The 27188-nt window shown below is 44.1% G+C and overlaps 1 protein-coding gene across 7 annotated transcripts in view; it reads right to left on the bottom strand.

The window, feature by feature from the left end:
- The window catches only part of Smoc1 (SPARC related modular calcium binding 1), a 161391-nt gene that overhangs the window by 16871 nt on the left and 117332 nt on the right, over positions 1 to 27188 (bottom strand). For 6 of the 7 annotated variants that reach the window (XM_090344376.1, XM_090344373.1, XM_090344374.1 and 3 more), the window contains exons 6-10: positions 24231 to 24320; positions 21940 to 22020; positions 4711 to 4903; positions 4143 to 4225; positions 2585 to 2690 (exon numbers count right to left, since the gene is read on the bottom strand). In XM_090344376.1, coding sequence (XP_090200502.1) covers positions 2585 to 2690; positions 4143 to 4225; positions 4711 to 4903; positions 21940 to 22020; positions 24231 to 24320 — 553 coding nt within the window. The remainder of the gene's footprint in view (positions 1 to 2584; positions 2691 to 4142; positions 4226 to 4710; positions 4904 to 21939; positions 22021 to 24230; positions 24321 to 27188) is intronic. The other variant, XM_090344372.1, reaches the window with a different exon arrangement.

The raw sequence follows: 27188 nt of genomic DNA, 5'->3' as shown, positions 1-27188 counted from the left end.
AATGCTGATTGAAACTTGCTGTCTATTGATTAAAATCTCCTTTTTCCTTCTCCCCACACCTCCTAGCAGCCACCTTTCCTCCCTAATTTGCCCTACTTGGAGATTTCAGATAGCTCATGCAAGAAAAATCAGACAGCATTTGTCCTTCTGCTACTTCACCTGGCACAATGTCCTTAATATAACAAGTTTCTTTCTCTCTCTTTTTTTTGAGACTTTTTGTTATACGCATCTATTACATTCTCTTCATCTACTGGTGTCATTTCTATATGCAATCACTTCGATATGACCAAAAGAAGGAGGAGTTCCAAGATGGAAACATTTGTCCACCTCAGATTGCTAAACAGTTGATAATTATTCTTGCAATCTTGATCACTCATCCAAATACATACCCAGAGGTCCTGCCAGTGGTCTCTGCCATGCTTGCTACTTCTGTGGGATGGGGGGAGAGGGGAAAGGCCTAGGCCTGTGTACCTAGTTGCCTTGTAGACAACTGCCAGCAGCATGATGAGAAACTAGCACTCCCTCTTTGAGAAGCTATATGAGCTGAGAGCCAGGCTGTATATCCTTGGCAAGCTCGTTGTACCTCTGCTACTGCTGTCAAGAACCTGAACACTCCCACCTTCCCCTCCCTGGCTCCTGCCCAGCTCCTGCTGTGCCTCTGCTCTGTTTTATAACTGGGAGTTTTATTAGTATGTCCCCCCCTTCTTGTTCCTCACTGCTAATCTCTTTTTCTTTTTTTTTTTTCCTGTTCATGAGGCTTGAACTCTGGGCCTGAGCCCTGTCCCTGAGCTCTTCAGCTCAAGGCTAGTGCTCTAGCACTTAAAGCCACAGCACTATTTCCAGTTTCCTGGTAGGTAGTTATTTGGAGATAACAGACTCATAGACTTTCATGCCTTGGCTGGCTTTGATCCTCAATCCTCAGATCTTAGCCTCCCGAGTAGCTAGGATTATAGGCATGAACCACTGGTGCCCAGCTCCAATCTCATCTCTTTATTACCACCCTCCTACTCTTCCTCCTTCTCCATCTAGGCCTGAACATTCTTTCTTTCCCTTTCTTTCTTTGTTTTTCTTTCTTTCTTTCTTTCTTTCTTTCTTTCTTTCTTTCTTTCTTTCTGTCTTTCCCTTTCTTTCTTTCTTTCTTGCTTGCTTGCTTGCTTGCTTTCCCTTTCTTTCTTTCTTTCCCCTTCTTTTTTTCTTTCTTTCTTTCTTTCTTTCTTTCTTTCTTTCTTTCTTTCTTTCTTTCTTTGCCAGTCCTGAGGCTTGAACCCTACCCTTTGAGCCATAGCATCACTTCCATCTTTTTCCATGTGTATAGTACTGAGGAATCAAACCCAGGTCTTTGTGCATGCTAGGCAAGCACTCTTACCACTAGGCCAAACTCCTGGCTCCTAGGCCCGACAATTCTGAACTACAGATGTGAACTTTTCCTGGCGCCACTATATCCTTTCTTCCTTCATTAAATGGCTTTCTTCCTCCTTTGACTAAACCTTACCCAGCTTTCAAAACAGCTTAGTCACCGTCTCCCCTAGGAAGCCTTCACTGTCTCTTGCACCCTGTGCTAGACAATCCTCTATTCTTCTACTTCTGCCTAGCGTGAACCACACAGTTTGTAAGCATCTATCTAAGGTCAAGTATTCCCAGTAGGCTGCCTACTTTGAAAGCAAGAAAATGCTTTGCAAGCTGGGAGCTGGTGGCTAACGCCTGTAATCCTAGCTACTCAAGAGGCTGAGATTTGAGGATCACAGTTCAAAGCCAGCCTGGGCACCACAATCTGTGAGACTCTTCTCTCCAATTAACCACCAGAAAACTGGAAATGGCACAGTGGCTAAAGTGGTAGAATGTTAGCCTTGAGCTAAAGAGCTCAGGGACGATGCCCAGGCCCAGAGTTCAAGCCCCACCACTGACCAGAAAAAGAAAGGAAGAAAATGCTTTGCATTCCTGGATAGTTAGTCCTTAGCAAAGGACTTGGTGTGTTGTACATATTCAAAAGGTGCTCAGTGGATGGACACATGCAATCTCCGGCTGATCAACCCAATAGACCTAAACTAGCAGGCTCCAGAAATCCTGGTTCACCAGACAGTATATATATTTCAGCCTCAGGTAAGGATTTCCATGTCATTCCTGAACAAAGTTGAATCTGGTTGAGAAAGTATCCAATTTCACTACTCAGACCTCCTTGGAATTCTCAGAAGGCCACAAAGGCATATGGCTTCTCCGTCTTAAAGGAGAAAAAAAAATCACAAACTGCTTTGTGCTCCCTCCTGGTCCTCATCAGATGCCCATCATGCATCTTGTTATTCAACATTCCTTCTTTGGAGATGAAACAGCTGGACATTTTCAGACAGCCCCGTTGCCAGGTAACCAAATGCTAGAGATAAACAACTCAAGAAAAAAGAAAGGTTGAAGAGTAGGATGAATTTTTGTGAGAAGGTGGGGAAAAGCCATGGGCATATGTTTTCAGGAAAAAGATAGAATTCCAACTCTTGCCCTGGTCAAGCCTCCAGGCTTTGCTGGCCTCCAGCATGTAGCATCTATCCACAGTCCCACATTCTCTATAGGACTGGAGTCCTGCTCACATTCTCACCTCCCGCCTCCAGTGGGTGCTGCTGAGTTAATGGCTTGAACCATGTCTGTGGTGAGGGCATCCAGTAGGCTGGTAATAAATTCCATTTTCTTCCCCTCAGGACAGCCTAAAAGATAAAATGAGATTTGAAGGCAGATGTCCAGTAAGTAACCAAAAAAATAGCTTTCTCACCTATCATTCCTTCCCAAGTTTCTCAAAATCCATATTCAGCCTGACCCATTTTTGGAGATGTATTTACTGCCCAGGTGACTGTCATGGACTTTCAGCATTCCTCTACTCGGAGCCCACAGGTATCATGGGACTAAATGGATAATAATGCTTTCAGTTTTCCTGTATCTCGACCTTTTTTTTTTTTTCCTGAGTATCAACTCAGGTACTGTGTTAAACGCTAGGGAGACAATACGCAAGGTTCTTAACCTGAAGAAGTTCACAATACACTGGGCTAGTACACTTGAGTTAATGTCCAGGAAGTTATAGGAAGGTATGAAAAGTGCTGCTCTGAGAGTAAGAAGCATTACTGCTGGAGCACAGGGTGTGGTGGGTGGAGAGGAATCCCACTGGTTACCAAGTCAGTGTTAAGTAGCTCTATCCAGGTATGCATGTCACAAATATTCCTGTTCCATGTCCACACCCACATAAAAGAGCATGGCACAACCACATAGATGGAATCCCTAAAACTCATCACGTTCATCGGCACCAAATGGGCCCTCAGTATACCCATGGCCATATCTCTGCAGCTTCTAGGACCTTCTCCAGGTCTTTGGTTAAATACTACTCATAAGAAGCATAGACTCTGAAGAGGATTCTCCCTCATAGCTCCTTGCTCTGAACCTTTAGGACACCTACATGACTACTTGCATATACATGCCTTCCTTTATCTGCACACAATCTGCCTCATACTCACACCAATTTTGGACATATCCAGTACCTGGTGAACAACAGAATTCTCATTCTTAGCTGTTGCAGGGATGTCTGGAAGTGAGTATCCTGGAGACCACAACTCTATATTTGTGACAGTGATTTCTACAAAGCTCATATGGAAAGCCTGACTTGCAGGATTCTCTACTTTAAGTTCTCGCTCTAGAATCTCCATGGGTCATGAGGATGGGGTACAAATTCCCACCAGCACCAACCTAATTTTGTACTGAGTAAGGACTATGGAATTCCAAGCCATCAATATTTAGTCCTCTTATTGTGACTCATAGCAGAGTTCATTATAAATAAGGGAAACTCCAGCCTACCAGTCCTTTCAAGAACCCCTCTCCACATGTCTCATGCCTCCCCCCTACCCATATCACTCCCACGGCCATCCTGTGATCACCCAGAGACCATCATGAAGTCATTCCGCAGAGCAGGAGGCAAACACTGCCCAGACAGCCATCAAGACAGCCATCTCTGTAAGCCAACTTCTCTACAGACTCCATGGCTTCTGACCTCATGCTCCTTGTGGTCCACAGACCCAGTATCTCCGCTCTCTGTTTCAGATCAAGAAATGGAGAAGGGAGTTGCCTCTCATGATAAGGGAAAAAATGGGTACCAATAGGGTAGGATCTCCTACCTGGTAGCTCCCTGTCCTTGAAGGGGTCTTCCACCTCCGTGCTCTTTGCTCTGGCATCACTCTCACAACTGGGCATCACATAACTGAGAAGAGAGATGAGGGGTTGAGAGAGGTCAGCAACTGAACCTACTTGAGCCGCTACTGTTCAACAATGATGGGCTGTCACAGACTTTCCTGCCTGGCTGGCTTTGACTGCAATCTTCAGATCTCAGCCTCCTGATTAGCCAGAATTACAAGACTATGCCTCCAGCACCTGACACAGAACCTTTTTTGATCTATGGAACCTAAGGACTTAGTAAGATAATTTTATCAAGAAACTGAGGTTCAGAATAGTTAAATACTTTTCCACAACCGGAAAGGGACAGATCTACAACCAGAGTCCAAGTCCCAAGGTCTTTCTACCAGGTCCTCATCTGCTCAAGAATGAAAACATTGCTTTCCTGTGATGTGACCTGACTTCTATAGAACCTGAGAAAGGTAAAGCTGAGACAGGCCAGCACAGCTGGAAGTGGGTCCCTTTGTTCCAGGACTCATCCTGAGGTATAGGATAGGCTATGGGTGGGCTTACCGTGTAGAGGTCCCAGGCAGTGGGCGCCCAGTGTCCACTAGCACACACCAGCAGTAGCCAGTGGACTGGTGGCACTGCACTGGCTTATAAAGCCCCCCAGGGGCACACTCAGGAATGACAATGCCCTCACGGGGGTTCTGCCTGGCTTCTTCCAGGGCGCTCTGCCTCTCCTGGTCACATGAGTGGATTTTCTCTGTAAGAGAAGACATAGTCTCTGATGATGATCACTCCTGGGGCTTATCAACTTCTTCTATGTCTAGCACAGCAAGGACCAGGCCTGGGCCCAAAGCACTGAGGGCTTGGCTGATGAAACCTCACAGACAGCCATGTCTCCCACAGAAGCCACGGTAAGGAGGCAGGAAGACAAGAAACACTTCTCCACCCCTATCCCCGTGGCCCTCTCTGCTGTCAGGGCTCATCAACACTTCCACCAAAAAGGCTCTGCCGCAGCAACATGCCAGCCAGGGCTCTAAGGCTGCTTCTTCTCAGAGCAGCAGTTTGCCTTGCGGCTGGAATTTCTTCACTGTTTTCAGAGAAGCTCCTGCTGATGCACTGTCTACTGGCTCCAGGGGAGGTGAGTGCAGGAGCCAGGCTGCCCTGCAGGCTGAAGTGGGAATGCCTGTGTAAGTAGATGCTCCCAAGCCCAGACACAGCAGGACACAGCCACAGGACACCAGCCTGATGCAGACCTGTGTTACACACCCAAGAAGAACAAAATGAGCCAACACAGGCTAGTTCCACACTTGCCAATGCCCAGATGAGGTAGGTTGATGGACTTGAATCCATTTTACAACGCTGTTTCTGTCCAGTGGGAGAGAAAACAGGCCCAGCAAGAAGATGTCTGCACTCAGAGGCCTCAGGAATACGTGAACGTGTCTGAACAACCAAACTGGGTCTCCCTGCAGCCAGGCCCAAGCAGAGATGGTGAATAGGGCCCTGTGCCAGGCCTGGTCAGCTCCAGAGAGCCTCACACCTGCATGGCCCATTATCTGAAAAGTTGCCAATCAACCCACCTGGCACCCTTTTTGGTTTTTCTTTTCTTTTCTTTGTGTTTTTGTAATGGTATTGGGAAACTGGAGAGCCATTCTGCCCACTAAACAAGCACAAGTGATTAAAACAAACTCAACTGTATCTTAGTGGTGCCAGAAATAATGACACACATATTACTTAAGGCTCCAAGAATTCCCATGAAGTAGAAGATAGACACAGATACAAATAAGCATGATGCTGTCATTGGTGACACATGCTTATAATCCTAGACATTCAGGAGACTGAGATCTGAGGATCCTGCCTTATCTCCAAGAACCCGAAAAATGATGGAAGTAGAGGGGTTGCTCAAGTGGTTGAGTGCTAGCCTGATTTCAGGGCCCAATTCTGTCTGTCTGTCTGTCTGTCTGTCTGTCTGTCTGTCTCTCTCTCTCTCTCTCTCTCTCTCTCTCTCTCTCTCACACACACACACACACACACACACACACACACACACACACACACACACAAGATTAGATGATGAAGAAACCATTCTTGTTCTCACAGCTAGGAAAAAATGATGAGAGCTGGGGGTTTGGCCTAGTGGTGGAGTGTTTGCCTAGCATGCTTGAAGGCCCAAGTTCAATTCCTTGGTACCACATACATAGGCTCAAGGGGTAGAGCTCTAGCCTTGGGAAAGTCCAAGCACAGGGCTCAGGCCCTGACCTCAAGTCCAGGACTGGCAAAAAAAATGATGATGAATATTTCTTTAGGTAGCTAAAAGTCCCCGAGAGTTAATAAACAGGTATGTATACCATATTCAACACTGAAATACAATTTCCCAACTTTGGAAAGGAAAAGCAACTACGTAATTATAGCAAAGTGTAAAGAGAATTTCCTCGGCTGATGACTTTGAGTTTAAAACAGTTGATGAGCATCAGACTAGGGGCTCTGTACCTAAGAACAACATCCAGAGACCAGTTAGGAAAGAAACAGATACTGAAAGGAGACAGAGGAGCTGAAGAACTTGCATGTTGACTTCAGCCCCTGGCTGGGCGGGAGATAGGGCAATTTCTAGGGGATAACCCCAGAAATTTGCAATAGCTCCCCCAACTCAAATTTGGTAGCCTTGTTTCCTACCTCATATTTCATGCCATTAGGGAGGTGATAGAAGAACAAAGGTAAAGGAAAACAGCTTTTTACTGATACCACGTCCATGTAACCAACTGTTGACAGAGAAGTTAGCTTTCCAAGTTCACCCAGACAGGAAAGAAGAAGACTGAGATTCCACTCAAGGCTTCTGATAGCCAAGATTACTTTGCTAATCTCTAACAACTTGTTTTAAGAAGTCGTCGTACCCCCCGACACACACAGTGAGCTCTTCTAAGTCACAGAGCATCCCAAATCTACCATGTACAAGATCAAGTGTTCACACAGCACAGCTATTACTGAACTAACCATATCCTCCTGGCTTAAGTGTACAAACAACGCTTATGCATCCGTATCTTTCTTCCTCAGAACTAGAAAGCCTAAAATTAAATCTGTAATTTGCCTACCACTAGAGATCTTTAACATTAGTAACAGCTAACATTTGAGTCCTTACCTAATGTGCCAGATTCGGAATTAAGAGTTCTGCTTATATTTACAGCTTCATACTCATCCCAAGCCTCTAAGACAAGTGTGATTACATACTGTTCCTACCAGGAACACAGACTGAGTAATTTGGTCAAGATCGTGCAACTAAGATGTGGGCAGGGTTGGGATTCCAGCCCAGCTATGTTCTTTCTCTTTCATTGCTGTAGGATAATCTGATCTTTATTTGAACTTTTCTTTTACTCAATAAATGCAGTAGATTTCTAGAAAATGATCCCCAGGGACTGTGTGCCTCCCTCTCTTCATGCCTTCTATATAGCCATCCACTGGACTTTGATTGATGAAAATGCTAGAGGTTGTCAGAGGCTTGTAGCTTCTATATTCATTTTCTTGGAAGCTTCCCAGAGACCACCATATAAGGAAGCTGGTTTAGCCTCCTGTGGGACGAGAGGCCGTGGAGAGGGAAGCAGAAGTGGCTCTGCCTGTAGCCAGCACTAGTTAGGATGTGAGAGACGCCATCTTGGATGCTCTAGCTCCACGAATCTTCCACTGGGATGAGTCAGTTAAGGAACCACTGGATCAACCGACAGAAATATGCACAAGAATAAATTAAGCCAATAGGTTTAGAGTAGTTTGTTACATGACACTAGAAAACAAGCATCTAGCTAGACCTGCTCAACTCTTAGTTCACATTGTATTTTTGTAGCCCCTGAGACAGCCCACCAACAAATCAGTGCTCTACATACGTCAGATGAATGTGAAACAGTAAGCACTAAGGGGCACAGGCTCATTCTATACCTGGGGCCATTGTTATTCCCTGCCCTTCTCAGTCACCTCCCAAATGAAACTTAAAATCCGTATCTATCAGTCATTTTCCATAAGTCATTTTCCAGAATGCAAGACAGAGAGTCACTCTTTTGAGGGTCTTATCAGTACAGACTGGAAGGAGCTCCCCAACATGAATTAACCCTGGCATGAATATACCCCATCTCTTCTGGGAAAACCAAGGAAGAAGAAGAAGATGGGAAGGTCTGGCCTGTCACTATAGTAATCAGCCAGGGCCATCTTGAAAGACATAATAAACAAGAAAGAGAGAACAGTCAGGACACAGGAATATATGAACACACATACTCACATGTGTCCATACATAGCACAGAGGAAAAGTGAGCGCTAGGTCACTTTCTCCTTGGCAATGACTAGAGCTTTACTCACTAGCCTCTGACTGCCACAGAGAAGAAACACAATAGACAAGCACCCAGACTTTACCACCAGAAAACATAGAGCTCTCTCTTTCATCCCATAGGACACATGGCAGTGGGGAAAACAAGAACCAAAATGGAGCAGGAGAGGTGGGATGAGAAACAGGAGAGGAAAGGTCAGGTTGAACTAGACAAACATAAACCCTGTCTGCAGGCCCAGGGCCCGGGTCCTTATATGTCTGCCAAGATGGGATCAGCATGGAGAACAGTTCTGTCTGGCCCATGACCCTGTGCCTCTCAATTACCCATGACAATTAAGAGCAAGGGCGTGCATGAATAACCCAAATTCTCAGCTAATCCCCAATCTCCACTTGAGCCCAGAGTTTATCCTTTCCTTCTGGGAACCTCTTTCTTTCTCGTCATTATCATCATCATCTTTTCCTTTTCTCTTTTCTATTCTTCCCCCCCACCTCCAAGAACGGCTAACAAACATATTTCAAGATTTGAGTTTCAGCTTCTTGGCCTGGGCTGACTTTCTGATTGCTGCCAGGCAAATGGGGGAACGCTGGAAGGCAGCACAGACAGATAAGCTGAGATCTGGGGTAATCCACACCCAAGGACCATCAGGACATAGAGTTAGTTAGCAGTGATATGGGGGTGGCAGTGTGTGTGTGTGTGTGTGTGTGTGTGTGTGTGTGTGTGTGTGTGTATGTGTGTGTGTGTGTTGGGGGGTGGATAGAAAGAGGAAACTATGTCCAGAGAAGGTCTGCATCATTTGAGATTCTCCTGAGAAAGAGAACTAGCAGGTAACACATGGAATCTCTCTCTCTCCCTTCTTTCCTCTCTGCACCCCCTCCCGCCCCCAGAAAGAGATAGCTTTTTTTTAAATCGGTCATGGGGCTTGAACTCTGGGCCTGGATATTGTCCCTCAGCTCTTCAGCTCAGCCTTACTCCTGGAGTCACAGTGCCACTTCCAGTTTTCTGGTGGTTAATTATAGATAAGAGTCTCACAGACTTTAGTGTAGTGCCCGGGCTGGCTTTGAACTTTGATCCTCAAATCTCAGCCTCCTGAGTAGCTAGAATTACAGGTGTGAGAGAAAAATTTTAAGTAAGTGGCTTGAATGATTGTTGGGGCTGGCAAGTCTGAAAGATGTAGGCAGGCCAGGAAACTGGAAATTCAGGTTCAGTGACAGATAGTCTTGGGGACATGGAACTTGGGGTCAAGTTCATGGGCTGAAACACTCTGGCAGGATTTCTATGTTACTGTTTTAAGTCAGAATCCCTTTTTCTTCAGGAACCCCCTGTCTTCACTTGTAAGTCCTTTAATTGACTGCCTGAAAGCTACCCATATCATAGTGTAGGTAGGGGTGATATACTCTAATTAAAGTGAACTGATTGTAAATGTTTACCAGATCCACAAAATCCTATTGTAGTTGGATTTGGTGCCGTGGCTTATAGCTGAAGAGGCAGAGATTGAGAGGATCTTGGTTCAGTGTCAGGCTGGGCAAAATGAGCAACACTACCATCTCAATCAACCACCCAGGCATGGTGCTTCACACAGGCTACCCCAGCAGTGCAGGTGGCTAGCGACTGAGATATTAGGCCAGTTCCAAGGGGAAAAAATGCAAGAGTCTGCCTGAGAAATAATTTGAAAAACAAGTATGAGCTGAATGCATAGCTGAAGCAGCACAAGCGTTAGCTGCCTATCAACTGTGAGGCACTGAGTTCAAACCCCAGCACTTTAAAAAATATTGTCATAGCAACAGCTGGACAGCATCTGACTAAATATAAGGGCCAGGCCACCTAGCTAAACAGATGTACTAAAGAAATGATAACAAGTTCCAAGGGCAGCTACTTGGGCTATCCTGACAGAGTTGCTTAGAAAAGGCAGTGGATGCAGGCAGATCTTAGAGCCACTTACTGAGAGAGGAGAAATCCCAAGGGGAGAGGAGACTGAGGCTCAGTAGAAGAGGGTACAAAGAAAGCCTAGAGTCTTACTGGACTCAATCTGTTACCAGCTTGATGGCAGGGCTCTTGTCCTATCCTTCCTAATCTGTCAGCACTCCTATCACTGGTGTCAACTCCACATTTAGAAAAGAACCATGGAACCACAGGGGATAAGAATCCATGAAGAATATTTAGTCCAAGAACTTTGCTCTAGAGATGAAGTTGCCCACTATGGAATAACTGCCAAAGTGGGGGCAGGGGGATGAGACCACAGGGGCTGAAAATGAATCTCTGCTTCTTGACTCATTCTGGGAAATGCTACACCCAACCCTCAGACCATCGAGACTGAATTTTCTTAGGCAGAAACATCAATAAAAGGTTACACAGTCTGAAAAGTGAGAAAAGCTTACTTAAATTTCATTGCAAAAGGAATCATACTACTGGGCCAAGAATATTATGGAGAACACTAACATTGTGTCGCCTACAATGACCCTGAAACCCCTTCAAATGTCTCTTGTCCACCCCACCTCTTATCAAAAATGAATAAAATGCTGAACAATAACCCAAAATAACAAGCCGGACATTAAGAACAACCTTGCTAAATCACAACATGAAATTCCAGAGGTAGAAGGAATTGGGTGGCTCCTGCCTCAGGGTTCTTCAAGCCTGTGCGTGCATGTGGATAAGTGGTGCCAGAACTGGTCCAGAGCTGTCTAGTGAGTGAGAACTTGGTGGACAAAAGCAAGGATTGTTGAGGGGGTAGGGGGCTGGTGACTGATAACTGTAATCCTAGCTCTTCAAGAGATTGAGTTCTAAGGATCTAAGTTTGAAACCCAGACTGGGCAAGAAAGTCCCTGAGATTCTCACCTCTAATTAACCACCTAATGGCTGGAAATGAAATGATGGGTCAAGTAGTGTAACACCATCCTAAAGTGGAAAAGCTAAGAGACAGTTCCCAGACCCTGAGTTCAAGCCCCAGTATTATCCACACTTATGCACCCATGTGTGTGCGCGTGTACCCCCCCCCCACACACAAGGATTACAGACACAAAAGGAGAAAAAGAAGGAGCCAGGTAGTATAGGTGGCTCATACCTATAAACCTAGCTACTCAGGAGACTGAGATCTAAGAATTATAGTTCAAAGCCAGACTGAGCAGGAAAGTCTGTTAAGATTCTAATTTCCAACAAACCACACTGAAAAAATCAGAAGTGGCACTTTGGCTCAAGTGGTAGACTGCTAGCCTTGAGCAAAAGAAATTGAGGAACAACTCAGAGTTCAAACCCAGGGGGGATAAAACAGGAGAGAAAGAAGGGACCAGGTTTTAAGGAACTGACTTTGCTGCTCAGAGGCTAGAGCTGTGGTGCTGGGGAGAGGGGCCTGCTAGAATCATAACCTTTGGCAGTGATTTATGGTACATCATGGAGCAGGCCCTTTCTGTTTATTTTGCCACATGGGGTTTTAGCACCTATGGTTTCAAGCCAACTACGTGAATAGGTTATTTTTCTTACTTGCGGACTTTGAATTTTTTCACAGGAGGAACCAAGTGGTCCCTGGAGGATCATTTTTCCAAGCACCATTTGCTGAGCTGGCCCTGCCCTTTCACCATGGCTTTCCATCACCCGCGTCACTGAGTGCCACTTGGCTGGAGTCAATTCCCAAGCCTTCATATCCCTGTGACTCAGAGACACCCAGTGCCTCTGACAAGCCTGAAGAGGAGGGGAGCCCACAAGATAACTGGCTAAGAAGAGAATCCCTGCCAGAGCAGAGAAAAAGCAAAAGTCACTGGAACAAAATTAGCCCATAGGATTGTGCCCAGGTATGTAACAGGGAGAGGTATGGTGGCAGGATTAGAAAAAGAATTTGTACTGACTAAATAGTGCTGTTTCTTCCATTGGAAATGGTTTCATTGGCTCCTTGTAGTTAAAAACCCTTTCCTCCACAGAATCTGCAGAAAAAGGGAATGAGAGATGACATGACTGGCCAGTTGTGATCTCCAGGGGACCCTGAATAACACTCTAGAGAAGGCACCCCCTCTGATGAAGGAACTACCCGAGAGTCCATCTCTGTTCCTCTCAAGAGAGGCCCAAGGACAATGTTCAGGCCCTGAGTTTAAGCCCCAGGACTGGATCAAGAAGATGTGGTATTTATACACAATGGAATTCTATGCTGCCATCAGAAAGAATGACATCGCCCCATTTGTAAGGAAATGGAAAGACTTGGAAAAAATCATATTAAGTAAAGTCAGCCAGACCCAAAGGAACATAGACTCAATGGTTTCACTCATTTTTAATGATTAGTACAAACCTTGGATTCTCCTAGCAGAGGATTACAGTAGCTCAAAACCTAGATACATAAGGCCATATAGGATGAGGCTAAATGAAAGGAACTCCAGGATATGGAAACAAGAGCTTTATAATATGTGATTGTTGTTCTTAATGTTATCTGGTATATTGTATATATGTTTATTTGTTTATTTGAAATAGGAAAGGAAAGGCAGGAAACAAGATGAGGAGGGGGTGGGGAAGGGAAATGGGGTAGAGACAAAAAAGAGAAGGGGTATCAATGTGTGAGAAGTAATGTACCTTCTATCTGGTGAATATAACTATAACCCCTCTATTAATTACAATAAAGAGAGGGGGGGAGATCGGGGATGGCGTCAATGCCAGCCAGATGACTGCTCCTCAATACCAGAAGGAAATGAAGGCATTCATTCAGAGGGAATGTTCCAGGGGCTGAAGTTGGGGGTAGAGAGACCTATGCTTTCCCTGTCAGACTGAGGGCAACCGTACTCAAGCTGATCATGCTCACTCTTGTGTGCTCTTCCAAAGGGACTGGTTAGAAGATTTCACAGCAACCTTTGGAAGAGAGGCCATCCTGCACGGCAACAAGCACATGGACTTTTAGATCAATGGGTCAGGCTGGCCCGCTGATTAGCTCTGTGACTTTGGCCAGTTTACTTTAGTTTCATAACATCGAGCACAGGCTTCATGGGGTCTTTGTGAAGATTACATGTAATAGAATATGCATAATAAATAAATGTAATAGCAGATATAAAGTATTTAATCCAGTGCTAGAGTACAGTGACAAATGGCAGTCACTATAGAAGCTAGTCTGAGGTGGCCATGTCCTCGGGGACAGGTGGGATAATCTGGGCCTCTGACTACCCCTGATGAATGACCAGCCTCAAATGGATGGCAGCGGCTGACCAATGACAGATAATGGGATCCGTCTCTACTCTGCAGGCAATAAAGAGATAACACTTTATGTAGGTGAGTTTAAAAGACGTATGTAACAAGCCTGCTGCTGGAGCAGCCTGTGATCTTAGCTGCACAGTAGACTGAGATGTGAGGATTGTGGTTTGAAGCCAGCCCCAGGCATGCAGATCCAAAAGACTCTAATCTCTAATTAACTAGCAATAAGCCAAGAGTGGAAATGTGACTCAAGTGATAGAGCACCAGATTTGAGTGGAAAAAGCTAAATGAGAATTTGAGGTCTTGAGTGAAAGCCCCAGTACTGTACAAAAAAAGATAGATAGATAGATAGATAGATAGATAGATAGATAGATACAGAGATACAGAGATACAGAGATACAGAGATACATAGATACAGAGATACATAGATAGATACATAGACAGACAGAGATGCATGAACAGACAGGATAAAAATAGTTAGCATTTCATACTTACTGTGCCAAAACTTCAAAATAATATTAGTGATAAAGTATTTTTTTCTACTGAGATAGGCTACACCATTGTTATATGCCCAATGGCCAGCTCCTCCCTTAGATGTCCCTGTTTTGCTACCCTTACCCATGACCCCCAAACAAAGACCTCAGCACATAGTTGCTGGTGAGACTGGGACTCTGGACAGAGCCCTCCAAAAAGTGTAGACTTGTTTTGTCTTGTTGAAAATAAAGGGGTGGTCCAGATTCCAGGATATTTCCCACACTAATGGCCCACAATCTGATAGTAAGACAGGATCTGGTGCTCCTTTTCATGGACCAGGTCCCTGAGCCAAACTTAGCTTCCCAAGTCCCAGGGAGAGGCATGCACAGGGAAGGGCTGAGTCAAAGGTAAGACTGCTCTGAGCTCTCTGAGTCTTTCTTGTACCATTTATCTTTTCTTTCAGCATAGCTCTGTGGCTTGTGCTAACATGCCTAACCTGGCATGTTTCAGAGGTGGCATCTGCAGGCAGAACAAACACTGCCCTTTTCACATCTGTAATGCTGGCTAAAGACACATCTCCCCAGAGGTGCTTGCAATTGTCCCTGTAAATAGGGCATGTGGTTGGATGAGATGCCATGGTGAGGAGGTACAAGGGAAAATTTACAAACCAATCAGCCTGTCTAAATAGTTTCTCCCTGCAGAACCTAAAATGGCCATGTACAATTCAATGTGGTAGCCCCCTCCTTCCCACACAGACAGCTGCTGAGCTCTGAAGGGCTAAGAGAAAGCAGGATAGACATTCTTCCAGGACGGACTGTCTCCATATGGTCTTTGTAGATATTTTTCTTCTCAACTTTCCCCCCAAAGCATCAACTCACTCAGATCCAAAGTTTTAGACACCTTCCTCTTTCTATTGAAACATGCTATGAAGCCAGCATATATGGCCCATTCTCTCATAGTAGTTTTGCAATGACAAGTTCTGAGAAATAGCAAATTGTCTTCTTAGTTTTTCCCAATAACTAAGTTGACCTTAACCTGACAAGCTCTGCACTTTAAGGAACAAGAGTTAGAAGATAACATTTCAAACACAAAGCAAAAGAGATCACAAAAGGAAGATGGAAGAGATTTATCTTTTAATTTGTTAAAATGAAACATCAAAGCTACTCATAAGCCTGAGATCTGAGAATCATGGTTCAAAACCAGCCCGGGCAAGAAAAGTCTATGAGACTCTTATGTCCAATAAAAATTTTAAAAAGCTGGAAGTATAGCTGTGGCTCAAGTGCCACAGCTTGAACAAAAAAGCTAAGGGATAGCCCCCACTCCTTCAGTTCAAAGCCCATTACCAGCACACACACACACACACACACACACACACACACACACACACACAGAGAAATATCCTAACTTTATTTTTTATTCTCCAATGTTACATATGTGTTTATGATATATAATTTATATACATAAACACACACAAATGTATATATATACATATATTATATACTTCCAAAGTATATATTATATACTTCCAAAGTCATTGTACAAATAAACACAGAATGAGGATGTTCAGATCAAAGCAGAGACCATTACTGACTTCTTGCAAATTGGAATAAGCCAAGTACAAAACCTTGAGCAGGATCGTTGAATTGAGTTTCTTAGTAACAAAGGAAAATATTGGGACATATGTTTTTGCTGTCAAATACAAAACAGTATATAAACTCATGGCCAGAAATAAGACCTTTGCTGGTGGAGCAAATCCCAGAGGTTGGATCAGCATCCACACACCTCCCATACCACCACTACATCTGTGCTTGAAGCAGACAATGGGGACAAAGATGCTGGGGAACTAAGAATGCTGGTTCTAAGATGAGGTTAAAAAAAAAAAACAACGGACGGTGAGCTAGGCTCTCTGGGGCTTCCAACAATGATTAAAAGCCCCCACTTCAACTATGAGGCTTTTGATCATGGAGCTTTTCCCTTTTGATTCTCAATAAAGAGAAAACTAGAAAAAGGATAGTCTTTGTTGCTATGGGACCACGTGGTCCCATCCCCATGCCAATTCTATTGGCCAGAATCGAGCAAGGCACCTGCAAGAGATCAATGGGCAGATATCCAGAAGGCCAGTTATAGAAATAAATATCCTTAGTTTGTTTTTATAGAGATATTTTAAATGCATACAAGCCCAGACCCGTCCTCAATTGCTAACGTTAGTGGATTACTCATTCTTCCTTCCAATCACGTCATGTGCGAGATTCCAGGTGGTTGTGGAGTATTTGCTTACGACGGCTACTGCTGATTTCCTTGCGAGCTGTTTATTTTTCCAGGCCTCAGGTCATTACATCAGCCTGTGGTTTCTACGTGGGCCAAGAGGGCAGGCTTGGGAGTTGGGAAATCCAGCCAGGAGGTGCTGTTGCCTCAGTGCCCCCATATACCCACTATAGCAACTAACCCATCAAGAACTTCCTGGGCAAGGGAAAAGAGACCCAAACTGGCTGATGGGCTCAAAATAGGCCTTGAAGGGCAAGGATCTGCCCTAACAGGTAATGGCAGGACAGTTGTGAAGACCTTTCCTGTGATACACGTGTAGTGTTGTGGGCAAACACTGCCCTTCTCACGTAAGAAATAAGACCATTGTTTTCATGGTAAAATTTGTAAGACATGCATTTCCACCTGAGTCCCTGCTGGTGACTGCCTCCAGGAAGCAGAGTTGCTATGAGCTGCTTCATTCACTCATGAGCAGAAGCTTTGCTGGCCAAGGAGCCAAGGGAGGAAAGGCATGGTGCTCTTGGGCTAACTCACAGAGTCATGTTCTGGAGCCTTCCTGAAATTCCCAATGGCACCACCAGTTAACTAGAAAGGACGGAAGAAAAGGAAGAAAGAGCTGGGGACACAATGGGGAAAATCAAAGCACTGTTCTAGAGGTTATGAGATATAGTCCAGTCCCTTGGAAAGAGGGTTTCTAGATGTGAGCCGAGAGAGCACTGATGTGGTGCATGAAGAGAAGGAAGTGTACATGACCCCTTTCTTGACTCACTGGCTTTCCCCGGGAGGGAGGGGAACCACAGAATTTTGTCATGTAGGGGAAAAAGACACATGTATCACATCAAACCAAAATGGACATAACGTCTGCATCTGGTCATACTGGAATCCAAAGCTGAGGGCTGAGGCTGAGTATGGGGTTCAGAAATAGAGCGTGTGCAAGGCCCTGAGGTTTCCCTGTTTGTGTATGTACATGTGAGGAGAAGAAGGAGGAGGAGGAGGTGGAGGAGGAGGAGAAAGAGGGAAGAGGAGGAGAAAGAGGGAAGAGGAGGAAAGGGATGAGGAGGAGGAGGAGAGAGAAGAACAGAGAGGAGAGTAGAAGCAAGAAGAGAGGACAGAAGACAAGAAAAAAGGAGAGGAGGAAAGAATGAGATGAAGCTTATTTCTGGTCATTTGTCTACTTTCTATCCTCTTTAATAAAATGTAGATGGTGAGATTTAAAAAAAAACTGCTTAAGCTGTAAGAGTTTTAAGAGATGCCTTGGTGGATAATTCCTGTTATAAAATCCACTCTGCAGGCGTTCATATTTTCTTATCAAAGCAGCAGAGGCTCTTGCCAGCACTCATCTATGGTGAGTTTTGGGACTTGCTACCAAGTCTGGGGTGTTCACTGGCCAGGTACATATGCTTCCTCAAAGAAAAGAGTTCCTGGTCCCAGGAATGGAGGTCATGCCATGGTCCACAGAGGAAAAGTACAACAGAGATAAGGATGGAAGAGAAGACCAGAGAGCCAACCTGTGGACACCTAAACGCCAAAAGCGACACTGAAGCATGTGACAAAGCCTTTAAAACAAGGACCAAAGAGACTGGATGTCTGCAGGCATGTGTGTCATGTTATTGCACAACTTCAGTCCAGTGGAACGTTTCCAACATCAACAGTCCCCAGGCCAAAACCCAAAGCTGGCGTCACAGGGTCTGAGTGTGAAAAAGGGATGTTTGGGGTGTAAAAGAAACTGGAATCGTCTTTTTGCCTCTCCTCTGAGACACCTGAGGAGTAGAGTGTTCACCCACGTAGACTTCACAGACTTGGTGCCAAACTCCTCCCACATGCAGCATCCATTCACCTGAACCCAGAATCCTCCTTTGAACTTTTACAGAAAACACTGTCAGGTATTGGACTCTAAGTCTCCAGTCCTTCCCAAAGCCAGCTATCCAGATACAAGTTATCATCAAAGTATGTCTGACTCTTCATTAAACCTACTGTGCCAACATGGAAAAGGGACTAGCATAATATATAAATCTCTTCCATCAAAGCAACTATTGCTCTGTTTTGTTCTTAAATCATTAGACTGTACCTACTATGTGCCTAAAATTATATATCTGTATGAATCTTCACAAAAAATCTTAAAAGGTGCTGAGCTCCAGTGGCTCACGCCTGTAATCCTAGCTACTCAGGAGGCTGAGATCTGAGGATCCCAGTTTACAGCCAGCCCTGCACAAAAGTCCCTGAGACTCTTATCTCCAGATAAGAGAAAATTGGAAGTGGTACTCCCACACCCTTGGGGCTGGGAGCATGGCCTAGTGGTAGTGTGCTCAACTAGCAGGCACAAATCCCTGGGGTTCAATTCCCCAGAACCACATATACAGAAAAAGCTGGAAGGGTGGGGGGAGGGAAATGGGGACCAAGACATGAGAAAGGGTATCAATGTTTGTGAAGTAATGCACCTTTTATCTGGTCAATATAATGTAACCCTTCTATTAATTACAATAAAAAATATATGAAAAAAAAAAGCTTTAAGTGGCACTGTGGCTCAAGGAGCAGAATGCTAGCCTTGAGTAAAAAGTGTCCAAGGACAGTGCTCAGGTCCTGAGTTCAAGCCCCAGAACTGACAAAAAAATACCCTTGCAGTGTTTCTTTAGCAACCCAAGGACACATGGGAATGAGATAGTAAAGCTTGAGAATGGTCTATGTGAGATAATGAAACCTTGCGAACTGTCAAGTCAAGAAGCAGCTCAGAAGCCACAACCCCTACTTCTGTTTGGTCTATAAAGGGACCAAGAGGCTAGGAGTTTGGCCTAGTGGTTAAAGTGCTTGCCTAGCATACATGAAGACCCGGGTTCGATTCCTCGGTACCACATACATAGAAAAAAAGCCAGAAGTGGTGCTGAGGCTCAAGTGGTAAAGCTCTAGCCTTGAGAAAATCCAAGGACAGTGCTCAGGCCCTGAGTTCAAGCCCAGGACTGGCAAAAAAAAAATGAATAAAGGGACCAAGAAACCTTGAGAGACAGTCCCATATACACATACATCCAATTCATCTAGTCAATCACATATACCAGGGGCCAGCAAATTATTTCTGTAAGTGCCTTACACCTTGCAAGTTATACAGGTTCTGCCACAGGCATTCAAACTTACATCGATGAAAACAACCACAGACAATACACAGATAAAATGAATGTGGCTATATTCTAATAAAACTTTATTTGTCAAAATAGATGGCCAATTTACCTGCTACATGCACTTGTGAAACTGTGTCCTTTATCCATAATTACATCAAAAGATTGCGAGGTACTTAATCATTATGGCCAGTTGACCATGATGAAGAAAGCTCCAGTTTATTAAGATTACTAGGATTGAAAATTATCTTTAGTATCAGTTATTCCCAGAGAACTCCCACCTCTTCTGTCACTGTCCTCATCTATGTGAAAATAGACATACCTGGAAAAAAAGGATGGCTAGGTTACTCCAAAAAGAAAGTGGTTGCACTTACCTGAGCCATCTCTTAGCAGGGCCCTATACTCATCCAATAAGCAGCTACACAGGCGAGTAGAGAGGGGAGGAAGAACTGGACATCCCCAATTCATCCACTCAGAGAATGCAGCTCAAGAAGATAGGTATATGATTCCAAGTCTGACTACTTTTTCCAGCCTAACTACTTACAAGCAATGACCCAAGTCATGTTAGCTCCTCTCTCAGCCTTTATCTCTTCATGGATAGGATAGGGACAGAAACTCATAGTTATCTCATAGGATAATGGTAAAAGAGACTTCACTGAGATAACAAATGTAAAGTTCTACAGGATTTGACAAGATCAGCTACTATGACAGTGCTAGTTTTATTTTCCACCATCTTTGAAGCACAGAAATCTGTTGAGCTAAGATTCTATAATGACAGTAATAGACATTTAAGTCCTTGCCCTTGAAGACCCTATAACCTGAGTAGATGGAAAAGAAATTCATGAAAGCAATTGCTAAATGTAAAGTGAGTGTTTCCGGAAAAAAAGGTAATGCATAATTTAGAGCACTCAGGCTCCTGTCCCTCCTTGGTCACAGAATGAGAATTAATCCTCACTCTGGGGCCTCTCTCTGGGGCCTTGCAGGTCTCAGGAATAGAGATCATTTGCAAATGTTATTCCCAGCACATGGCATTACAGGCACCACACCTATACCTCTTAAGCTTATCCTGTTTACATAGTGATGGGGAGAAGAGGGAGACCTTTACAAGAAATCTGTAAGGATACCTTTGCTTGATGTGACAATCATACAGTCTTTCCTGGTTGAAGAATTTTCACTTTCACAATAAGCACAATCATTCAGATCTCTGATGTTCTTACTAACGATGATAATAAATGCATGTACAACCTATCATGCACTTACTGTCACTCAGCCAGGCTTCAGTCAAGTACTATTCAGACATCAGTTTAATAAACCTTTAACCACAGTCATTTGAGGGATAGATCATAATCCCATCTACAGATAAGAACTGAGGCCCAGAGGGATTACTGGAGTTAAATAGAATCACTCACTCACTAAGTGTTGGAGCCAGACTATGAACCCAAATCTCACTGATTCCCACGTGTGTGCTTTTACCACTGCATTATTCTGTCAGACTGTGGTCCAAAGGAGTTTATACCATCTCTGTCTAGCTTACCTTTCCACACTCATATTTTATCCAACAGTGAATCAGGCACATGACAGGTACTAATCAGCTCAAGTCACAGATAAAATCCACAGGTGCTGACTAGACTCACCTCTTGCCCCAGACCCTGCACTTTAGCTCCTACACTGCCCCCTATAGGATAGAGCTGGCATACGGTTAAACCAAAAGGGGCCAGTAACAGTTAAACTCAACAACCAGACATAAATTATGCAAAGTAGTATTTCTCACAACAAAGTTTTAGCTGAAAGGAGAAGGCTCTTCCCTGTAAAAGATACAGATTTGGTTAATACATTTCCTGTGGATGAAACTCATCTTTATTGATGGCAAATGAACTTGATTGCCTTTGGTCTTTATCATGGTAAATAAACTCTACAAATAAATTTCTACAAATCTGATCACTCTTTGGAAATTGTCAGATGCCTTCCATGTCAAAACATGGTCACTCACAAAACGCACAGAAGATCACATCAGTAAAGAGATAACTGACTTGTACATAGCGTTTAGAACCATAGAAACATACCAAAGCAGGCCTCTCCAGACTTAAAGTTCAGCTTCTCATATCCAGCTATTCTTATTTCAAATACTTCCACATAGCATATAGAACTAATAGATCAGAATGTTAAAACATAGATCCAACATACTGTTTTTAGCTAAAAGGTTCAACTACCTAGAAAGCATGATCCCTGAGATAAATAAAAATCCTGAAGAAAATTAAAGTTGAAAGAGATGAACTTCTTCTATCTCCTTATTTTATAGCTGTAGAAATGAACAACCAGCAAGATTAAAAAGCCATAAGAGCATTTCAAGTTCAAGATTGGTCTGAGCCACATGACAAAGACCTTGTCTTTTGAAAAAACAAAAAACATAGTAGGTAGTGATAAAGCAACATGGGGAATAGGGGACTTGAGCTGATTTAGGTTCATATAATCAAAGGAAGATTATTTACCTGAATTTCTTACATTGGTGTTGTTCATCCTGGAATCCTTAATTACCAAATGCTTAATCCACAGGGTAGGAGCTGTGATCTCTAGGGAAAAAAAGAAGAGAGAGCAAAAGAGATTTGAGAAAGAAAGAAGATCTGGGAAAAGAGAAACATATATGTAACAGACTTTTAATAAGCTTTTTTTCCCTAAGTGTGAGGCATAATGCTTCATCTATCACCCTCATAACACAGCTTCCTTGTCCCAATGCCAATGCTCTCTCTGTCCCTCACAACGGAAGCTCCTCTCCCCACAAGATCACAAGATGCCAGCCAGACCATCCTGTAGTGGGAGGCAGAGTAGTCAAAGTCCAGAGGCTCTGAGCCACTCCATCCAGGAATAAAAATATTATCCCAGGAGGTGAGGAACACAGGCCAAGCCAAGTCCCTCTCAGCTGTTTCCCGGGAAGAAGATTTAAAGGGGGGTAAATCAACAAACAAACGCCAAACCAACCACAGAGACCATTTTAGAGGAAATAGTTGAACCACAGCAGACTCAGCGTGCTGAGTCTCTGCTCCACATGGGGAAGAAAGGGCTAAATGGAACACAAGCTCTAACCCCCTTCTCACAGTCTCCTTAAGAAGTTTCAGGTTGAGTGTCTTTGCCCAGAGTGCTCCAGGGTCCCTCCTGAGTGCTCTCGGGACCTGGTACTCACAAGGATAATCAGGACCTAAATACCCATGATCAGTGGATTTGGGAATCTTTAGTGACTCTGAAAATACTGTAGAGTGACCAATCTTCAGTGAAGATTCTAGGTAGGTCTTCCAAGATGCTATGATCTCCATTTCCTCCAGGGTCCACAACTTGCCAATAACTAAGGACCTTTGTGAATCATGGAGACATCTAAATTTTCAGTCATGGACTCACCCATGAGCCACTAAATGAATCAGTCCTTCCCAGGACCAAGCCTGTTCTAGGAACATCCCTAGCTGTGATGTCAACCAGTGGTATTCTTTCCTTTGATCGCTCTGTCCTGCTATCTCATGATTCAGGCCTGGATACACTCATTTGCTGCTACATGTTTGCTCCATACTGCCCTGGACACTGAACCTTGTCAGGCTTCCTGGAACCTCACGCTGCCAAGCTGCCTGTTTTTGCTCAGGGGAATCTGAAGTCTTCAGTAAGTCCCTGAAGATTAAGAGGCCCTGAGCAGAACTTCCATGAATGGAGGCCAGACCTCAGCACCAAAGTTTCCTTTATGTACCTCCAGGAACATGCCTCTCTATTCCAGCATGAGCTTCTCTTTCACCTGAACTGGAACCCCTCCTTCTCTAAGTCCCTTCAACAGAGCCAAACCAACCCCACTTACCAGTCCCTTCCCTCTGTGTATTCCATCACCATCACTTTCCCTCCTAGTTTAGACCAGTCCCCTTTCCCCGCAGCCTGGAATATCCTTCCATTTGCAAGATCCAATTCAAGACCCACCTTCCCACAGACATTCTTCCCTAATTACTGCAACCCCTATCTCCCATATTATATTGTTTATTATATATTATCTATAATATTGTGTATTATAATGAAAATGGAGACCATACAATTTAGCCTGCAAAACTCTCTAGTGGTTGCCACTGTCTCAAGAGCAAAAGCTTACATTCATGGACTCCCCCTCTCATCCCCCAGGAGCCTTGCCCCATGTGAGGCACAAGGCAGACATTTGTAAATGCTAATTTAGGTACTGAAGAGACACTGCTGGCTTCATTGGCTTTATGTTTCGCTGGTCTTGGCAGTTCAGAGGATTTGTCCAGGCTGTGTGGATAACAGGAAATAGGAAGTCTAGGGAAAACAGAAGGTCTTTCCAGAAGTAGAACATGTACCAGTATGAAGGTGGATTGTGCCAATGGGAGTGCAACAATAGGAACTCCTTGGAGGATTCATTTTTTAAAAAGATGTTAAAGGGGCCGGGAGTTTGGCCTAGTGGTAGAGTGTGTGCCTAGCATGCACCAAGACCCGGGTTCGATTCCTTGGTACCACATACATAGAAAAAAGCTAGAAATGGTGCTGAAGTGGTAGAGCTCAAGTGGTAGAGCTCTAACCTTGAGAAAATCCAAGGACAGTGCTCAGGCCCTGAGCTCAAGCCCACGACTGGCAAAAAAAAAAAAAAAAAAAAAAAAAAAAAAAGATGTTAAAACAACTCAGCTTATACTAGAAAAAAAGATTGAAATTAAAATAGGAAGCTGAAGCAACCATTTAAAGTGAAGACCTTTCCCCAATCTGAAAATGGATGGCAGAAGGAGAACTGGAAGTAGTACAGACTTACCATCTCCATCGAACACAGGCTGGGTCTCCATCGTGGGTGTTGGCTTGGAACCATCATCTGAATTGAGGGTTAGAAAGAAGCGAAAAGAGACTACCATTATTGAGGTAAATACTATCTACTCTCCAGCACTGTTGAATGATTGGGGTTTGTATATGGCCCGGTCCCAATGAAGAGACCAACAAAAAAGAAGAAGAAGAAGGAGGAGGAGGAGGAGGAGGAGGAGGAGGAGGAGGAGGAGGAGGAGGAGGAGGAGGACGACGACGACGACGACGAGGACGAGGAGAGAAAGAAGAAGAAAGAAAAGGAAGAAGAAAGAAGAGGAAGAGGAAGAAGAAGATTAGGAGGAGGAGGAGAAGAATAGAAAGAAGAGGAAGAAGAAAGAAGAGGAAGAGGAAGAAGAAGAAGAGTAGGAGGAGGAGGAGGAAATGAGAATCAGAAAAACATAGTAAACCAAATCCAGATCCTCCCAGGGGATGCGCACAGGTGGCTAGTCCCATGCCAGGCCCATGGTGATGGAGGTCCTTTCTCATGAACCTGGGTAAACCCAGATGGCTCTGTGTTCCTCCCTATGCAGAGTGAAGAAGTGGCTTCCTTCTAGCAGCCTCGAGCTTTGGCCAGGTATGTTAGACTAATACCAGCAGTTATTAGGACATCAAATTCAGGTGCTCCCAGTAGTGGTCTTATCCTCTTCTGAAAAATACTATCTCAAGGTTTTTTTTTTCCCCTTTTGGTGCTAGTACTGGGGCTTGAACTCAGGGTCTCATTCTCATGTGGCTACTTTACTCAAGCCTAATGCTCTACCACTTGAGCCATAGCTCCACTGGCAGCTCTTGGTAATTAATTGGAGATGAGAGTCTCACAGACTTTTCTGTCCAGGCTGGCTTCAAATCTCGACACTCAGATCTCAACCTCATGAGTAGACAGGAATGTATGTTTGAGCCATCAGCACACTGTTCAGTCTTTCTCTAGTGGCCCTGATTAAAAAACTTAAGAAAAGCAAGAGTCAAGTGCTATTCCTTTCCAGAATCCTGTTTCTCCTCTCACTTAAAAGGGATGAGAAACAATAGAAGAATACTTTCTCTAGCACTTTAAAGAGATCATTTTTAACTAGTTTTGTTGATTTCTTTTTGACATGTCCATCCCGGGGCTCAAACTCAGGGCCTTGATGCTGTCTCTGATCTTCTTTCACTCCAAGCTCCACTTTCAGAATTTTGGGGGGTAGTTTATTGGAGATAAAAGTATCATGGACTTTCCTGTCCAGGCTGAATTCCAACCTTGATCCTCAAATCTCAGCCTGAGATCTCTGAGGCTAGGACTACAGGCATGAGCTACCAGCACCCAGCTAAAGAGACCATTTTTAACAGAGAAACAGCATGCATACCAATCTAAAGCTGGAGGCAGGGCAAATCAAACAGCAGATAATATAGAAAATCACAGAAACCACCCTAGTGTGGCTTTCAAAGTTCTAATTTCAAAGACAGGAGCAGGGAATTCCCAGTGGAAAGCCCTAATGCTTATCATTCCAGTAGCGTTGGCAGTTCCTTTGGCAGAACAGGAATCTCTGCTGGTCAAGAATTAGGACTGGTTTTGTTTGTTATCTCCCAGGACTCTGATTTTCATCATCAAACTAAATCCTTAGCATTTTTCAGTCTTTTCTCATTAACACCCATCTAGGACTACTGCGGGGAGTGGTGGGGGGGTCAGTTATGGGGCTTAAACTCTGGCCCTGGGCATTGTCCTTGAGCGCTTCAGCTCAAGGCTGATGCTCTACCACTTGAGACATAGCCCCACCTCCAGCTTTCTGGCCATTTAATTGGAGATAAGAGTATCGTGGACTTTCATGCTTGGGCTGGCCTTGAACTGTGGTCCTTCAGATCTCAGGCTCCTGAGCAGCTAGGATTACAGGCATGAGCAACCAGCACCCGGCCATCTAGAAATATTTTTAAACAATTATTTTCCTTATCACCTCCATAATAAACTTTTCTTTCCTTGTCTTTATTTTCCCCTGGGTCTGAGACCAGGATTCCAAGTCAGTACCTGGTTCTGATGTTCTACCAACTGAGTCATGCCTCTAATCCCTGTCATCAAATATTAATGAGATTAACTATATATCTGTTCATGTGCTAAATACAGACATTTGTGGTTTTTATGTAAAATGGTATTTTTTCCCACCCCTATAACCTTCCAAGAAACAATTTCACTCCCTTGGTGAAGCTTGAGAGCAGGTATCTTCACCCATCTACAGGAGACATGATTTAGAAATTTCTCTTTGTTTTCTCCCTCAGTGGGAAGAGAAAGGCTGAACACTGTTGATGATTAATTACACCAGCTCTCCCCTTCCAAGAACCCCAGACCTCATTTACAATGGAGCACTGTTTTCTGAGCATTAATTCTTTAGCCCACCAATAAGAACTCTATCATTCTATCTCAGTACCCTTGGCTTAGTTCCCTGAACCTTAAAAGAAGAGGGACACAGAATAGAACTGAGATCTCTACCCTTGCAATCTATCTTCTTTATTTCTTTTTGTTTGTTTATGTTGGTACTGGGACTTGAACTCAGGGCCTCATGCTTTCTCTTCCTTATTTTTTTCCACTCAAGACTGGACCTTTAATACTTGAGCCACACCTTCTAGTTTTTTGGGGGTGCTGACAGATTTGTCTGTCTGGGCTAGCTTTGAACCACAATCCTCATATCTGAACTCTTAGTAGAGGGGATTACAGGCATGAACCCCCATTGCCAAGCTTACCCTTGGGATCTTAATACTTGTGGAGCCCCGCACCCTTGCTGAAGGCCTAAACCTACAATCTAACAATTGTGTGACTCCTGATTCTGACTGTAATGAACTGACACTGAGACCCAAGTCTCACAGGGGCCAGAGAAACCCCAAACTGTCTGACAATCACCCAAGGAATGAGATGTAGTAGGACAAGAGAAGGAACTACATTGATTATCTTATT

This window comes from Megascapheus bottae, chromosome 14 (genome assembly GCF_031878675.1).
Source record: "Megascapheus bottae isolate mThoBot1 chromosome 14, mThoBot2.hap1, whole genome shotgun sequence".
In the NCBI taxonomy this organism is placed as follows: Eukaryota; Metazoa; Chordata; class Mammalia; order Rodentia; family Geomyidae; genus Megascapheus; species Megascapheus bottae.
This window is presented reverse-complemented; position numbering and strand designations above follow the sequence as displayed.